Consider the following 18,225-nt stretch of genomic DNA (forward strand, 5'->3'; position numbering starts at 1 on the left):
CCCGACTGAGTCTTTTTGCCTTTTATCCACATGAGTCACTGCCTTCTCTTTTCGTGTGGATCTGTGGTTTGGCTTGGCAACCTTTTGCTTACAAAATGAATTGCAAGCAAGTTTCCCGACTCTCAAGCAGGCAGACCCCACTTGATAAACCACTCGTCCACATCTCTACCTAAGACCACTGCCCCTCCATTTGTGCCACCAGCCCTGTCCCCTGGACTGCTTTGCCATCACCATGGGGCCAGGAGCTGCAAAGGAATTTATGGGTTCAGAAGTAGAAAGCAGGAGGGGTGCCTGGGCGGCTCAGTAGGTTAAGCTTCCAACTTCGGCTCAGGTCATGATCTTGCGGTTGGTGAGTTCGAGCCCCGCATCGGGCTCTGTGCTGACAGCTCAGAGCTTGGAGCCTGCTTTGGATTCTGTGTTTCTCTCTCTCTCTCTCTGCCCCTGCTCTCACACAAAGTAAACATTAAAGAAAAAATTTTTTTTAAATGAAGTAGAAAGCGGGAGAGACTGAAAGACTGGAACAGCTTAGGAGTAAGGATCCTAGGGTCCTGAGAAGGAAAAGGAGGTTCACAGAGAGAGGTAGAAAGAATGCAAACTTGACCCCCTTTACAACGTCACTGAAGGTTAGTCCCAAATGAGGAAGCCAAGAGGGAGACAGCTTTTTCCTATTTCTTCACCCTCTTTCACCCTCTGACCTGTTGCTCCTACAACCAGAGTTCTTGCTCTTACTATGGGGCTAGTTTGGTGACATTAGAGGCTAAAAGAGCATTGTGTGGGCAATCTCCATTTGTAACATCATGTCCGTGGGAAAATACATTCCAAGTTCCAGACGGCCAACTCAAAGGCTTTGGAACACAATCCATTGGTGAGTGAGAGACTATAGGCATTGTATTGGGGGCCAGTGCCAGGACTATCTCTGTATATGGGGACTGACACAAATGCCCAGATGCACTTTATTTCCTGAAACATACAGACATCATTAGGTATTTCTGTACGTACAGATCTGATCAGGAGGTAGCAGTGAATCCAGTTAACTTGTGACTCAGGGTTATGTAAAATAATCAAAATAGATGATTCCAGCTTGATGATGATGTGTGTAGGAACGGACCCATTCATATAACCAGACCTGATTGAATGATAATCTCTGGATTCTCCTACAGATGTATCTGAGACCATGTGATAAAGCAAATGGCTTCCCAGTGGAGCACAAGGTATCTCTGGGAGCATGTTTTAAAATAGCAGTGCCCACGTGATATTTGCTTATGTCCTTAGCTTTTGTCATGGGGACATTTCAGATGAGGTCATCTTCTTGGGTCTGTTTCCTGAGCGTTGATTGTTTTGTGACATACAAAACCACTTCTTCTGAGAGAGGGCCTCCAAGCCTAAAAGCCTCCTCCCTGGCTCTGGCCTATCCCCCTCCTTCCTCCCTACCCAGTTTCCCCCAGAACATCTCTTTTCATTGGAAAATTACACACTCACAAATTGTGTTTCTTTGCTCACACCAACCATATTCCCACACAGAGACATATTCTGGAATGAGCTCATGGATGAATCATGCCGTTATCCGGCTGTTTATAGGAGCTGCCATTAGACAAAGATTTTGGTGTAAGCTACATTAAGGCCCCTTCATTGTCTGCCAGTTACCCTTGGGGGATGGCTTATCGGTGAAGTGCTGAGTGTGAGGGGCAGGACTTGTAGACTAAAAGCTGCTTTGATTTCACTTTTTCCTGTCAGCCCTGGGCTTTGTTCCATTGACTCTGAACTATGGTGGTGTAACGTTCAGCTCTGCTACAAGTAAGCAGACTCAATCCAAGATGGCAGCTGTATTTTATCTGAAGAGGTGAGAAATAGGATTTCTTAAAAGATGATAAATGTTTTTATATCACAGGGTTCCAGCGGATGCATAATCTCTTAATTAAAATTAGCTCACAAGTGGTATTTCTTAATCCAGCTTTCAAGCTTTACTCTCTGCAGCAAATCTCTCTCTTTTTTAAAAGGATCTGGAAATCCTATTAATATTTAATTGGTTTTTAAATTATTTATGCATCAAAGTGTTCAACCTGTTGCTGTTCCTTAAAGAGCGAGTTCCCAGTGGTGCTTCTGTCTGGCATTACAAGGTCTCGAGTTTAGAGCGCCATTAGAGAAACGATCACAAGTGGAGGTTGGGCCATCTTGGAAGCTGGAAGCCCTGGAAGCTAGTTAATTGGATTACACACACATTTCCACTTCCCAGGTGTTAAGTATTTAAATCATCTTTTTTATTAGGAGTAATATTGGTTTGCTAATCACATGCTCCTTTAGGAAAGGGCCTTAACCTTGAACTTCTTGTTACCTAACAAGGAATCTTGTTTGATCAGTTGCGTGCATTACTGCTTCGTGAGCATTGGTAATGGGAGATCATTTTACCTGTTACACGGGATGAAATCAGGACTTGGGACATTGTGAGGTTAATAACAACCTAGGTAATCCCCTTTGGGCACCAGGATATCTAGATTGGCCATCTGCTCTGACCAGATGATTCCACAACTGCAAAATCACACTCATCCACTCTTTGCTGTGGGAGCCAAAACAGAGACAGGTCCAGGGGGTTTCCAACCACGAAGTCATAGGCTTTCGAGGAGAGCTACATTAAAAGAATTATGGGGCCATCCTGTGAAGAATAGGGCTCCACTCCACAAAGAACCAACCTATATTTCTGCCCCTTGCTGAAGGGTAGAACTGTTGCCTGGCTGTCTCCCCAAATGCATTTTCATCTTCTGTTTTCATCCCCTCCCCCATCTTCTGTGAGCCCCTGCCCTGTCCCCCCTTAAACCACCTCCCATCCACCCCCAGTGGCCAGACTTTGTAAGAAAATCTTTGTGCTGGGTTTTCAAAGTGTTGTCTGTTGCCTACAGCCTCTGCAAAAGAAACTTGAATGGATGAGAAATGAGCTCTTACAGCTAAGTAGGTCTGAGCTGTAGCGTCACCCAGGCCTGTGGAAGAGAAGAAAACAGACCCTTGCATTGTCCGTGGTTCCTCACCGCTGGCTCTGTTAGTGCGTCTGTCCAAATGAGATCCTTTCCTATGACCTAACTAACCATGTTCATCTCTGAATGCAAGCTACAGCATTTAAACCTTAATGCACACAATTTTGGATAGTATCCATATAGGGTATTTGAACTTGTCTGTATTCCATTTTTAGAAGGAGGTGGAACATAAGTAAATTAATATTTGGACTCTGGATGTATCTGGGAAAAATAATCTCCTAGGCTTTTCAAAGAAACTGGAAAGTCCAACTTCAGTTTGCTTTTAATTACTTACAGCTGCAGCTCCGTGTTAATTCAGTTCTGTCTCCTGGTACTGGAGGGTTCATGCTGGCTTTTGAGCCAGACTGTTTTCATACACCATTTTAATGAGAATTTAGAACAATGATCTTAGAAAACATCAAGATTTTATCACTACTCCCCTAGGACTTTTGCCTAATTCTTTTTCACTGGAGTTTTTTACAGATTCTTTTTGGATGAACCAGCAACACTGTTCAGAGTTCCTTTTACAGAAAGGCAACTCTTCCTGGCTCCCCAGACAGTGGGGCTTCCTGGGTCATAGGTCTCTCATTTGCTTCACACTCACATGTGAGTCCTGAGCAGTTACTTTGTCTGTAAATTAGGTGGCACGATGTGAAATCGCTATGTACGTAGGTCAAAACGGGCAAGCAACAGCATTTTTGTATGGCTCATGTTAATACAAGATTTCAGCAACTCTTACGAGAGCACTTAGCTAAGGAACCTAGAGAAGTTTGTCAGCCTCTTTGTGAAAGCTGTCTTTTGTCAGTTGCCACGAGTCTTACTATATAGAAATTCAAAAGCCAGTAAAAGAAACCAACATATTGAAATCGCTTACACGAGATGTGGATGTCATGTTCCATGGACATGCCACTATCTATGCAAGCAGATGTGTGCACGAGTGTGCTTCTAATTCAGTTCCACCAAAGTGGCAGTCCTGAAGTTAGCGACAACCTCATCTTGAACCTGAGCCAGAAAAAATGGGAAAACATGCCCTCAACCGCTGCCGTGAAGCTATCAATTTTCTGGAGCGGTTGTGATATTTATTACCATGTGGGTGAAGTTTTGAAGTTCAAATGGAGCAGATAGGAGTGTACCAGATGTGGTGTGCAGGAAATGCCTCATTTCTTCTTTAAAAAAAAAAAATCTTAATATGAACAATTAGCCCATCCCCCACACCCCAAGGCTGAAAGGAAATTAAAACATAATTATCACTGGGCATCCTCCTTTCTCCCCACCAGGATGTGCAAAGGACCTAGAGTCTTTTGTAATGCCTCGGATTTGGGGAGCACCGCTGCTTCATTGTTCGCAAATGTGCTTGGTGTTGCTGAAACCCTTATCACCCCGTCCCCGTGGCCTTCGAGGCAAAAGGATGTGCTGCTGTGTGCCCCACATATAATGTGCATCTGATCACAGCCAGGAGCCCAGTTCCCAAGGTGCTGGAGTGCAGGGTGTGGGTCCCCTTTGAACTTGGGTCCCATAATCCTTTCCCTCCCCACTGAGGGTAATCCTGTGCTGGCTCCCATCTGCAGGGTCCCGCCTCTTTCCCACCCCTCCTGGGACACCTGACACCATCTCTCCTCAGTGAGCTGGGGCCTGGGAAGTAAACATCCTGAGGCAGTGGCCAGGCCACTTGTGGGAAGGCTTACTTGGTCCAGTACTGGAGCTGCTAGCCATGTTCCCTTGCTAGCTAGCTATTTGAATTTAAATTAACTAAAATAAACAGTTCAGTTCCTCAGTCAACTCATCACATTTCAAGCACCTAGTTGCCACAGAGAGCTAGTGGCTACCGCATCAGACCACGCAGACAGGATGTTTCCCTCACTGTAGGAAGTGCTATTGGGCAGAGCTGGTCTACAGTGAGTAATGTGTGTTTTTTCTAGGAACAGTTGAGGTTGGATCTGCTACTCTCCTGACTTGTTTTCCGACTCTGCTTGGCTTTGGTTATTGACAAAGGAGAATGGTAACAAGCAAAGGGTGGTGGGCAGGGATGGCTATGGTGAGCAGACTCACACACTCTCTAGAGATGGGTTCCTGTGGTTAGGTGTGGTGGGGCTTCGCCTGTTGCCCTCTCTCTCCCGTGTTGTCCAGAGTGTCCTGAGGTATTGGAATAATCACCGGGTCTAAGAACCCCTGTTGAAATCTTTAAATGGGTTTTGGGATTTATCTCCTAAGAGGAATCTTGGATTTTATGTGAGCACATAGAATTTAATGTGTGTTATAGCTCCATTTCCCTTGGGGGTGGCATCAGCAAGGGGAGTGTGGTTTGAGCGTGGCTGGTTTGATTCTGTGAACTGGGATGTGTACGTACAGCAAGGAGGGGGCCCGCTGGCAAAGGCAAGGCTGTCCAGGGAATCAGGAGCCTGTGAGCAAATTGAGACTGATGTTAAGGGACATGATAGACACCCATGTCCCATGCCATCTGTATAAATGAGCACTGGTAAGACAGCAAAGAGCCAGACTGCCTGGCTTCTTAAGTCAATACTACACATCAGACATGGTGTAGACAGGATACAATCATGGAATGAGCCTCTGTCCCTGCCTGCAGCCAGAGCACTCTTAAAATGGGCATGTTTTGTCATCCTCATTTCTTTCTGTTTTCTCACCCCATAAAGATAGGCCCTGCTTTTAAATTAGTTTCAGCCCTAAATAACATTCTCTGTCTGGCAAAATAGAAACAAGGAAACAGTTGTTTGGGAGTTGGGAATTTGAGGCACGTGCTTGCTGGGTTGTGCTTTGGGCAAGAAGGAAGTCCCGGAAGCGAGCTGTAGGTCCTTTAATAAGACACAAGGCGCTGCTGTCTTTGTACCCACTTGCCTCCTGGGCTGCCGCAGCCATCCCTTCTCCTTGCCCACCATGGCTACTTTTGCCTTGTTGCCTGGTTCAGGTTCATGCTCTGTAGGTGTTTCCTTTTGTTAGTGCAGGCATCATCTCTGTCCATCGCTTCAGGAAGCCTGAGATGGCTCACGTAGGAGGCAGGGCGGAAGGGCAGGTGGTCTCTGGCGTGTGCCATCCCAAGGTCCTGGTGGCCTCTCTGTGCCCCACTCTGCTTCCACCTGCTTGCTTGGTCCTTCCAGCTGCCGATTTGAGGTCAGAGACTAGAATGCAGGTCACTGTTCGCTCGGCATGTTTATAAAGTGATGTGACTTAAATCATCCTGGACGCCTTGGCCCTCAGTGAGCATGTTCCCCCCCCCGCAGAGAAGGTGCCCCTGGGAAAAGGCAGGCACATCCCGAAAGGACTCCCATTGCTCAGAATATTTTTGGAGCTCAGGACGGGATGATGTGCACCTTCTGACAAAGTGTTTACAGTTCTGTATGTTAATGTCCTAATTCTGCACCATCCCTAAGGGGTGAGTTTGAGGTCTGAAATTACCCGAAGTGATTTACAGTCAAATCTGGTTAGTAGGGTATGAGGGTGGGAGGGGGCATTCTGATTCAAGCAACAGTGTTCAGAGCAAAAATATATATAAATATAAAGCTGGAAGATTGGGAAGGTTGGTTATTTGCCTTTTTTTTTTTTTGTAAGACTTTATCAATTTCCAAAGGGGCTCCAGAGAGTTTTGAACATGGCAATACCATGGCATCCCAAGGAGAGTACCTTTTATTCCTTTTATTCCTTTCTCTCTCTCTCTCTCTCTCTCTCTCTCTGTATGTATGTATGTGTGTGTGTGTGTATATATATATATATATATATATATATATTAATTTTTTCCCCCAATGTTTATTTCTGAGAGAGAGAGACAGACAGACAGACAGACAGAACACAAGCAGGGGAGGGTCAGAGAGAATCCAAAGCAGGCTCCAGGCTCTGGGCTGTCAGCACAGAGACCCATGTGGGGCTCGAATGCACGGACCGTGAGATCACGACCTGAGCCGAAGTCAGACACCCAACTGACTGAGCCACCCAGGTACCCCGCAATATTTAAAAAATGCAATATTTGATGCAAGTTTGGGCTATTTCTTTTACAGCTGTTAATCACGCTTTCATTATAAGGTAGGGTTTTAGAGCTAGTGATTGCTCAGCTAAATCAGAAAATGCCTGTTTTCCTTCACAGAAGGGGATGTCTCTTGTCTCTCTTCCCCTCACTCACCCGGCTCCCTCTCTTTTTCTTTGATTTCTTGATCTTTGGCCTGGAGAGTCTTGCCTTTAACATTTCTCTCTTGCTTAGTGTGTGGAAGACAGCCCCTGAAGATGGTGCTTCTCTCCAGGCAAGAACACTACCAGCCTGAGGTGGCTGTGTATAACAAGCACCACAGAAACAGAAACTGGAAGTCCTTCCCAAATGTGGCTGTGTTTTAGAATCCCGTGGGAAGTGTTTAAAACTGATACCCAGGTTGCACCCCATTCCAACTGAAACAGAATGTCTGTGGACGGGAGCCAGGCAGTGGTAGTTGGTCAGAGAACTCCAGGTGATTCTAATCTGTAGCCAAGTCTGAGGACTACTGTAAGGAGGGGGACTGACCTTGACAATGTGAGCAGTTAACGTCTGAGCATAACCACAGCCGGCTTGTCTCGCATCTTTTAGGCCATGTGATGTACTGGAAACAACACTGGATGCAAAACCAGTCTCTACAACATACTATCTTGTGTCTTGGCAAGCTACTTAACCTACTGTGGGCTTCATCTTTCTCATCTATAAAATAAGATCGTAACAATACCTTATAATCTCATTTTAAAGAATGAAAGATGGTGTGTGGGAGTCTTGGTAAATTGTGAAGTGTTGTATAAATGCTTGTTGTTAATACTGGAGATTATTCTTTTACAGAAAAATACTCACTTCCTAGGTCCCTTGGTGAGATAGCTAGGGTGACTATGGTGGCATTAATTCCTTCATTAATGCAGTAATAATGAGAACTGTTTAGACACGAATTTATTAACTCCCATCTAAAAAAGGGGGTGGTGGGGCGCCTGGGTGGCGCAGTCGGTTAAGCGTCCGACTTCAGCCAGGTCACGATCTCGCGGTCCGTGAGTTCGAGCCCCGCATCAGGCTCTGGGCTGATGGCTCAGAGCCTGGAGCCTGTTTCCGATTCTGTGTCTCCCTCTCTCTCTGCCCCTCCCCCATTCATGCTCTGTCTCTCTCTGTCCCAAAAAATAAATAAACGTTGAAAAAAAAATTAAAAAAATAAATAAAAAATAAAAAAGGGGGTGGCAAGGAGAGGAGGTCTCCCTCAGCTTTAAAATGAATCCAGCAGCGGGAGCCCAAGAGAACCATTGTCCCACCATACCCAGAGATTGCTGTCTAGCTTCCGGTAAGATGACTCTCAGCAAAGGGGCCTTGTGCAGCAGAGAGGGACATCAGTGGTCCATCGGCTTCTGAAACTGACTTTCATCTTCAGGCTTTCTGTTTGATTGGATTTCATTTATGTCAAAGTGGATGAACCGAGGTAGAACTGCCCTCAGTATTGCTAATGGGCCTCAGAGGCAGGACAAAGGGACATGCTGTTGGCCAGGGACTGCTTGGTCATTTTTGTCAGTGTGACTGTGGTGTCGTGTATAGCAAACATCATCATGGCTCTTTTGGGTACACACCAAAGCATTTTTTCTTGGGCTTGTCCTCCCCAGGGATTTGAAGTTGGATGGAGGGAAACAGTCAACAGGTGCCGTGAGCTTGAAAGAGATCATTGGCCTTGAAGGCGTGGAGCTGGGAGCTGACGGGAAGGTAAGGCTTTCTGGCTTCCACCCAGCAGGTTTGTGCCGACACCCCCAGGGTTGGGAAGCAGAGGCAGCGTGACAGACTGGGACCCTTGCTCGTGGTGGAGGAGCCGAGTCTGGGGCCCCTTCCTGGTGGGTGATGCCAGCCCATCCCTGTTCCCCTAGCGTGCATGTGGAACCCTGCCTCCCCCCACCCCCGAGCCAGTGATGAAATAGCACATGTATTTCTCCTCCAGCACAGTTTATGATGGAATCCATGATACTGACCACTGTCTCAGACAAGCACACCTGTGCCTCTTCTGGAATGGAGTGACGGGTGGTTTGAACATGCATTAACTGATGCTGTCAGCCAGCAGCATTCTTGCTACTAGAAAGTTTGCGGGGGGGGGGGGGGGGGGGAGAGGGCTTCCTGTGGTCCTGAGAAGCTGAGTCTGTCAACCATAGTGAGCACCTAGCAGGAAGGCTGTCACATTCCTCCCTGTCCACGACCCAGTGAGTGAGCTGCTGGGTGGAAGCCTGAGGAGTGAAGGTTGAAAGATGAAGTTGACCTTTTGGTGCTCGATCCAGGTGGTCTTTGTAAGCGCTTCAAAAGCCTGTTTGTGGAGACAGTGCAAGTATTTGGGGAAACTATCTCAGGGTAGCTGTCTGGTGATAACATTGACCTGGGGCAGCACATGACCTCCCACAGCCCCTCTCCCGGAACAACTGGTCCCCACTGTGCCCAGACAGCATCAGCCCCGAGCCACAAGTAGGCGTGCATGAGGTGCACTTTTCCAAGCAGGTGAAACAAAAAAACACTTGTTCCATCTCCATTCCTGAAGTTTGAGTGCTCACCTGGGAATGAGAGAGGTGAGCTAGAGACAAGCATCAGAGATCGCATCTGCCAAAAGAACATGCAGGAGGCCACAGCCCTTTTATCAGAGACTCTTGGAGCCTGACGTGTTTTGGAATTCCGTACTTGGTGGGTCATTAAAACTCGTGTGCTGTTCAGAAAAAAACAGCCATGTGTGGTATGTGCCTCCTGTATTACACAACATCCCAACAGCTTCTGGGATGGTTACCAAACACTAATATTTCTGTTATAGGACCTGAGCATTCACCCAAAGTACAATAAATTTAAACTTTTACCTAGCCTTAAGTCAGTTGAGTTTAGGTTTTGGCACCAATAAATGCCAAAAACAAATTTCAGGTCTCCTTGGGCAGAGCTGAGAATATGGATGTGAACTTGGTGTGATAACTTAGCTTGGTCAGGATGCAAATCTAACATTGTCTGGGAATAATCCATTTTGTCCATTTTTATCTTCACCTTTTAGACTGTTTCTTACACCCAGTTTCTGTTACCCACAAATGCCTTCGGAGCCCGGAGAAATACCATAGACTCCACCTCCTCCTTCTCCCAGTTCCGTAACCTGAGCCACCGCAGCCTCTCCATAGGACGCGCAAGCAGCACCCAGGGGAGCCTCGACACAGGTAACCTTGGGCCGGGCTGGCCCCGGGCAGCGCGTGGTGGAAGGTGCCTCGGTGCACAGTGTGCGTGGGTCTCTCTGTGTGCAGACTGGAGGAAGTATGCCTCTGGAGCGTGAGCTCATCCCACGGGTGACATGACTTTTGGGCAAGCCCGATTTTAGGCCGTGCGTGTGGCCATGCAGCCAGGCCATAGGGGGACCCCACCATTGAGATATTTCAGCCACTGACTCTCAAGCTCCCACACGGAGAAATGCCATATGCTGTATCGTGCAGATATGGCTGGACCCACCCCACTCCCTTCAGCCTCTCTCTACGACTCAGAGATAATCTACCAACTTATCTCAACCTGGTTCTTGCCTATATTTTCACAGTGTTCAGATTTGGCTTTTTCAATTAATGGGCCAGAAACACAGGATCAGGTGTGAGAACTTTGTGAGTCTCGTGGTGGGTGAACTAACATGGCCTGTGAAGGAAGGCTTGCTTGCTTCCAGCTTGGCCTCCACACCTCCGTAAGAAGTGAACAAGGGAGAAAACTGTATGAGGCAGTATTATTTCCACTCTTGGAGAAACTCCAGGTGAGCCAGAAGTTCCTCAGGCCTGCCCAGGTGCTGAGCTTGGCCATACTGTCCTGGTGTATCCACCGACTCTGGCCGCGTACGGCTGTTTGCACTGGCGCCTGCTCTTGTCTGTGTTTGTACAGACGTGGTGGCCTGCCTGGAGGCGCTCACACCACAAATGTGCTGCTCACATGGCACCACTGGAGTTACCAATTTGATCTGCAGGTTTAGCAAATGCATTTTTTAGTGCCACATTTTGTGATCTCATTGTTTGCTGTATCTTTCACGCCCATTGAGGTTTTGTGCTCTCCCAGGTCAGGGAGATTCATACATAATTTTCTAAGGTGGAAAACCTGTCACAATGGAATGTTAAGTATTTGGTGAACCCTTTTGCAGGGGATACAGTTCATTGGCATGTAGAGACGTCTCCTGCGGGTCAGAGTGTGCGATGTGACACACACACATCGGGCTAAATGGCCTGAGGCCAGCCTTGCATTGGTGTAACTTTGTACTGGGCGTTTGCATTCCCCCTGTACCCCGCCTCTGCTTCTGAGAGTCTGGGGCCCCTATTGATCATTTTGTGTGTGATCCTTAGGTAGTGACCTGGGAGACTTCACGGACTATGACCCAAATCTCCTGGATGACCCCCAGTGGCCTTGTGGCAAGCACAAGCGAGTTCTGATCTTTCCTTCATACATGGTGAGTAGCGGGGGAGAAACAGTCCGTTTTGCTCACCCCCTCTGCCTCTGAGGAGTAGCTTGGAGGTGGTATTCTCACCCTAACAGATGGCTTCTCTCTGGGGTAGGGGGGCTTGTTCAAACGCTGGTTGGCCAGGGAAGCTTCTTGAGGTCTCCCCAGTGTGAGCTGCTTACGGAAGGACCAGCACGGGCTGGTCACCTGGCCTGTGTACACCACTTTGGCACCCAGCTCGGTGCTGGGGACCTCACCTCTGAGGGGACACAACTGAGCTTATACATTCGTAGGCCCCGCTAGGGGAGGACCGGGCCCATCAAGCTCAGCTTTGTCTGGAGATCCATGGTGACTGGAGGCCTCCATGTGCACTCCGAGCAAACGTTTGGCACTGGGCTCCCGATGACAGAATTATCTCCTGGGAGAGTGAAGGTAGGACGATGTGGGCGTTAAATGCAAAATCTTCCCTTGCCATTTTTACTTCATGGACTCTTCCTGTTTTTCCCTTTGTGTAATTTCGGTTTCTGCTTTTGGCTGACCACCATTTCCCACCACTTGGGCTGCCGTTTCTCCAGACACCAGTGGGGCCTGATGGGGTCGTGTGTCCTTTCTTGGGGCGGACTTGCCCCAGCTCAGCGGCCGGCAGATCCTGGGCAGCTGTGGGAGGAGGAGAGAGCTGAGCTTGTGGGAAACCTGCCACGCCAGGCCTGCCACACACATCGGGTGGGAGAGCACTGACCCGGAATGCCCCTGCTGCCTCCCTGATGGGCCCAGATGGGGCGGGCACAGTTCACAACACCCGGCTCTGGTTCCCTTGTTCCTCCACCACCCTTGTCGCTCTCCACAGCCTTAACTTTGGGAGCGAGCAGAAGGTCCTTCTGCTTTGGGCTCATGTGTCTGTAAAAGCAAGGGCCGGGAGCCCATTTACTGAACGAGCCCCTGCACACGCGCTCTGAGCTGAGAGTTCTCAGCAGTGGCATTCCACGCTCCAGCCTCTCCTTCTCCCCTGAACATTTGGCAAGTGGCTGACATCAGAGGAACAGCAGGCAGAACTCGGGACCTTGCCGGTGGCTTCCCAGCATATATCCTATTCTAATACGCTGTGCTGAGTCTGAATGAATTACCAGAGGTACTTAGTTTAAAATTGCCCGTTTCTTACTCTCCCATCCTCTTCCCCCACCTCCTAAACACAGAAAGCAAGACCAGAGCCATGTGTAATTTTTATTCCACTCTATGACCTGTTAAGATTATATACTACTTGGGGCACCTGGATGTTCAGTTGGTTGAGCATCTGACTCTTGATTTCGGCTCAGATCACGATCTCACGGTTCATGGGATAGAGCCCCATGTTGGCTCTGTGCTTAGAGCGCAGAGCCTCCTTGGGATTCTCTCTTCTCTATTTCTGCTCCTCCCCCATGCTCACACTCTTTCTTTCTAAAAATAAACTTAAAAAAAAAAAAAAAGATTATTTACTTCTTTCACAAAGCCAGAGTTTATTCATGTAAGCTAGCCCACAAGTGTGTAATAAATTATCAGAATCACCGCCCTAATGTTAAGGAGGGAGCAACTGAAACGTCATGGCTTGTGGAAGACTAAGATTCTTTATGTTCACTGCTTTTTATTCACTAAGCGACGGGGCTGGAAACTGTGGTTCGGGGAGTTTGAGTGAGGCTGTCATAGTTGCCAGACAGGAAGTGGGGGCCGAGGCTAGAACTCCTGGCTTGGTCCTCTTCTCACTTGGCCCGTGACCCCCATGTCCCTCAGCAGTCAGTGGCAGAACTGCTGACCTTGAGGTAGGGCATGAAAATAGTTCTTTGGGCCAACAGGTTACCAGGTTTCTAGGTAACCAAGAGAATAAGAGGGGGGCGCTATTTTTGATTGACCTTGGGGTTTGGTAGGAAGCTCTTCTCTAGATCATGTTCTGTCTGGTGATAACATTGACCTTTCCTTCTACAGGCCTGGTGTCAGGCTGGTACTACATCTTCTTTTCTTTAAATGATTTCACTGTGAGCTTTAAGGTTCTGGGCCACAGTCTACATTTGCGTGCCTGTGCACACAGATGATTTTTCGTCCTTGGCCGGTGTGCCAGATGATTCGCCAAGTCAGCATATACGTCCTATCCTCCTTGTTTTATGTTCCCAACTGGCTCATTTTTCATTTCACCACGTTGAATCTACAGCCTGTGCTTCCTGTAACAGTACACGTTTTAGAGAACGAAATTGCTTGTGAGCCGCATTTCCTAGTCAGCTCCATAAGATGTACGTCTCCTACTCTGGCCACAGATATTGGTACTTTGATAAAATGTGGGGCATTTGCTTTCCAGCATAGTCCTCTATCACTGATGTGCATGTCATGTGTTACAAAGAGCCTCAGACTGGCTCCCAGGAAACTTCCTGTTTAGAAGCAGGCATGGAATAGAGCTGTTTCACATACAGCGAACTTGCACGAGTAAGTGCGAGCGTTTTGTTTTTGATTCGTGTTGGTTTGCTTGAACTCCTAGAATTTGTCCATTCAGCCAATACTGACTGAGGCCCTACTATGTGTCAGGCCAGGTGCTCCCTTACATAGCGTTTTCGTCAACCTTCTAGTGGGTGGGGAAGTCAGACAGTGAACAAGTAGACAAGTCACTGCAGTCAGGAGGAGGGTGAAGAAAAGTGGTTAGGAGATGATGGGGCAGGGTTGGGGGGTGGAAGTTGGAGGCCGGCCTGCAGGAAGGCTCCCCTGAGGACATAGCATTGAAGGGGAGTGTGAGGGGTAAGAAGGAGCAGCCTTGCCAGGCCTTGGTGGGAGGGGCCCATGCACAAGACTGTCATGTGAAGGGGTGGAAGAGAGCGAGTGTATAAAATCAAGATTTTTAACAGTAAAAGTCACTGTCCTTCCCTCTACGCACATGCACATACATGTACACTCCCACACACGCACAGGTGGAGAAGGCAGGCCCATAGAATGATGATCCTGACAGACGTTCCATACCTACTCGACCCCGGGCACAGGGAACTGTGCTTGTAATAGGCTCTGGCTACCAGGGTAGACAGAGGTATAGGGTTACTTGACCCAGGCTGTTGAAAACCTTCTTTGAGGGTCTGAGGCACATCTTGGCCTGTAGGTGGGTGTGAGGCCCTCTGTGTATACAAACCCAGCCTTGGAGCTTTCCTCTTGGGATGTGAACCCTCATCATTGGCAGGGCACCCCCGGCGGTGGACGTCAGACCTATACAAAGTCTGTGCACCCCGGCTCCTCTCTCCCCTCTCTGGGGCTTCCTGTAGTGGCCTTTGCTGGAAGATGCCCATCTCCCTTAATACTCCCAAGGCCTGTGGGGTCCTGCTGCCTATGCTTATCTCCCTGAGGTCCCCAGGGCAGCTCAGGTGAGGCCAGCCCAGCAGAGGCCTCAGGAGAGCCAGGGACTGTTGTCCAGTGTTTTGGAGTGTTCTGTTTCTGTGGAAATTCGGGGTCTGAGATGTTTGTGTGGCCTCTGCAGAATCAGGCAGCCTTGAAAGTGATAAGCTAAACTTTTCACCCCATCACATCCAGTGGTAGCCATTAACTTTTTTTCTCTTTTCATATGGAGGTGTAATTTACATGTGATCAAATGTACACATTTTAAATGTACAGTTCCATGATTTTTGTAACCTCTACTTTAATGGAGATAGAACATTTCTTTCCCCTTAGTTCCCTCCTGTCCATCCTGTTCTCCCTCCCACCTGTTCCTGGCAAGGCAGCTGCTTTTTTTTGTTTGTTTGTTTTTGTTTTGTTTTAATGTTTATTTACTTTTGAGAGACACAGAGAGGCAGAGCATGAGCAGAGGAGGGGGAGAGAGAGAGAGAGAGAGATACAGAAACCAAAGCAGGCTCTAGGCTCTGAGCTGTTGGTTAGCACAGAGCCTGACACGGGGCTCAAACTCACAAACTGCGAGACCATGACCTGAGCTGAAGTCGGAAGCTCAACCGACTGAGCCACCCAAGTGCCCCTAGGCAACTGCTCTTTTGACTTCTGTCACCATAAACTAGTTTGCCTACTCTGGCACTTTAAGTGGAATCATATACTATGTGCTTTTTTTTTTTGGCCCATCTTCTTTCATACGATTTAATAGGTGAGATTCACTCATGTTGCAGGTGTCAGTAGTTTGTTTTTTTTTAATTGCTGAGTAGGATTCTATTGTATGGGTATACCATAGTTTCCAGTTTGGAGGCACTATGAATATTGCAGCTATGAGCATTCTTCTACAGGTCTTTGGTGGACATATATTTTCATTTCTCTTGGACAGATAAATACCTAAGAGTAGGCTTTCTGAGTCATTATGTAGGTGATGTTAACGAGCCGGGATGTAGTTGGACATATATTTTCATTCCTGTGTGTTCTAAGTGTGATATAAAAAGGCCGCTTGTGTTGCCACAGTTGGGACATGTCTTAAAGTGGAAGCGTTCCAGAGGCAAACAATTCCCTGAGGCCTAGAAAGAAGCCTGTTACATATAAAGTTTAAGTGGCACCTCTTTAAAACTGGCCTCACACATAGACTTAGGTTGGTTTTTAACCTTGATGTATGCAAGTCACTTCCACTATTAGCCACCGTGAAAGGGCAAAGGGAAAATTTTGAAGTAAAGAAAAAAAGATTCCTGGGGCAGGTCTGGAAACCAAGTCTCAGCTACAAGTAGGGCCTGTGGTTTTGGCCCTAAAGTTTCTAGACGGTGACCACAGAATAGGAAAGTATGTTGAGCCTCCTGGCTGCATGTGGGTTCTCACAGGGCCTTAGCTTAATGATGGTGTTTCTCAGTGTGGTGAGGGCAGCCGTGAGGCCTCGAGTCAGAAGCGGGGGCTTCCTGCCTTATGCGCCGCCTGGCCTGTCATTAAAGTTTCACCAGAGAGTGGTTGTTTATCATTAGAACCTGGCAGCTGAAGTCAGTAGTGGTTTTGTTTTTTCTTCCCTTTATGGGTGTGGAGAGCAATTAAGAGGAGAAAGTAGGCAAAAGAGCTGACTGAGCTAGTGCCAACAGAGTTAAGGTTATTTGAATGGATTTCTGGATCCTTTTCCTTTCTCAGGAAGAAGTCCCTCTCGACCTGTTCTGACAGCAGAAAAAAAAAACCGACTAATAACCTTTACGATATCTATATCAATCTTGAGAGGACACCTCTTGGATTGATCTTCTTGATAAAGTGCCTATGCTTGTATTTACTTAATATTACAGTCTAAATACTCCTAGAAAAACCCCTCCTTCCTACCCCCAGACCTCCCCAGTGTTGTGGGAATGTGTCCTAGAACTTTTTCCGCACAGTAGGAAATGCTGAGCAGTGGATAATAAAGACTCAACCAAAGGAAGACGAATTCAGCCTTCTGTGTGGCAGGCAGTTGGCCCAGCTTTCCCTCACTGTATGTCTTTTTCACCTCAAGCTGTCTTGATTTCCTACTTACCTGTCTGCAGTGTGGGTTTGTAGAGAAGATGAAGTAGCTTGAGCCCCAGGGGCTCCTCCCTGTAAGGCCCTCAGGTTTCAAGGTGCTTTAAAAGCTCCTTCAATTCAGGAGACCCTCATTAGGAAAAGTAATGTGTCATTACAATAACCAAAGTGCTAGTCCTTTCTGGAGACTTGGAAGGGCTTTAGAGCTTCCCCAGCTCCAGGGAAAATCTGTCAGGCACCTGCACAGAAGCTGAGCAGTGGGATCTTTGTCCCACAGCTTTTGATGCAAGTGTTAAAATACAATTATTTTTTTTTTTATTTTGAGAAAGCCCACACATGAGGTGGGAAGAGGGGCAGAATGGGGGGTTGGAGAGAATCTTAAGCAGGCTCCACCCGACTGAGTCACCCAGGTGCCCCAAAATAAAATGCCTTTTTAAATGCCCTATTGCACTATGTGGTACATTTTGTGTTTTGGTTTTAGGGTTTTTTGGGGAGGAAGGGGTTGTGTGTGACAGCTTTATTGGATGTAATTCACATATCCTACGATTCACTTTTTTTTTTTAAGTGTTCAGGGGTGTCTGGCTCAGTCTGTGGAACATGTTACTCTTGACCTTGGGATTGTAAATTCAAGCCCCGTGTTGGGCGTAGAGCCTACTAAAATATAAAAATTAAATAAAGTGTACAATTAAGTGGTTTTTAGAATATTCACAAAGTTGTGTAGCCATCACCATAATCAGTTTCAGGACATTTTCATCATCCTCAAAAGAAGCCCCTGTACCCTTAACCCTCCACCCCCTGAGCCCTGGGCAACCACCTAATCTACTTTCTGTCTCTGGACACTTGTCTATTCTGGACATTTCATAAAAATGGAATCATATACCATGTGGCCTTTTATGTCTGGCTTTTACTTGGATAATGTTTCCAGCATGTATCCATGCTGTAGCATGCATCAGTATTGTGGTTTTCTTTTAATCTTTTTTTTTCTTATAAAAATAACGCAAAATGAAATACTAGCTTTACATTTTACCAAGATGTTGTAGCATCTGCTTCCTTTCTATGTGTTTATTTCAGGTTTAGTGCCCATTTTGTGATCTCTTTTTTCCTAAGGTTTATTTATTTTGAGAGAGTGAGTATGAGCAGGGAAGGGGGAGAGAGAGAATCCTAATCTCCAGCATGGAGCCTGCTGGGAATTCTCTCTCCCTATGTTTCTGCCCCGCAGACACTCTCGCTCACTCTCAAAATAAATAAAACATTTTAAAAAATAGTAAAAGTGCATCCAAATACATTATGTATGTGTGTGAACTTAAAGCCACACCTACCCAGTGTCCTCTCAGGTGAGTGGACTCTAGAAGTTTCTATAGGACCATATAAGTATTTGACGAATACCTGAAGCTCTATGCCTACCTTGCCCTTCGTGGTAAATC

The 18,225-nt window shown here is 47.1% G+C and overlaps 1 protein-coding gene across 4 annotated transcripts in view; it reads left to right on the top strand.

Annotated features, from left to right (window-relative positions):
- CABLES1 (Cdk5 and Abl enzyme substrate 1) overlaps nt 1-18,225 on the top strand; it is a 114,190-nt gene that overhangs the window by 82,113 nt on the left and 13,852 nt on the right. For 3 of the 4 annotated variants that reach the window (XM_045041776.1, XM_023241812.2, XM_006938812.5), the window contains 3 exons: nt 8,607-8,703; nt 10,010-10,166; nt 11,316-11,419. In XM_045041776.1, coding sequence (XP_044897711.1) covers nt 8,607-8,703; nt 10,010-10,166; nt 11,316-11,419 — 358 coding nt within the window. Of the gene's footprint in view, nt 1-8,606; nt 8,704-10,009; nt 10,167-11,315; nt 11,420-11,703; nt 11,843-18,225 lie in introns of all 4 variants that reach the window. The other variant, XM_045041777.1, reaches the window with a different exon arrangement.

Source organism: Felis catus, chromosome D3 (genome assembly GCF_018350175.1).
Source record: "Felis catus isolate Fca126 chromosome D3, F.catus_Fca126_mat1.0, whole genome shotgun sequence".
NCBI lineage: Eukaryota > Metazoa > Chordata > Mammalia > Carnivora > Felidae > Felis > Felis catus.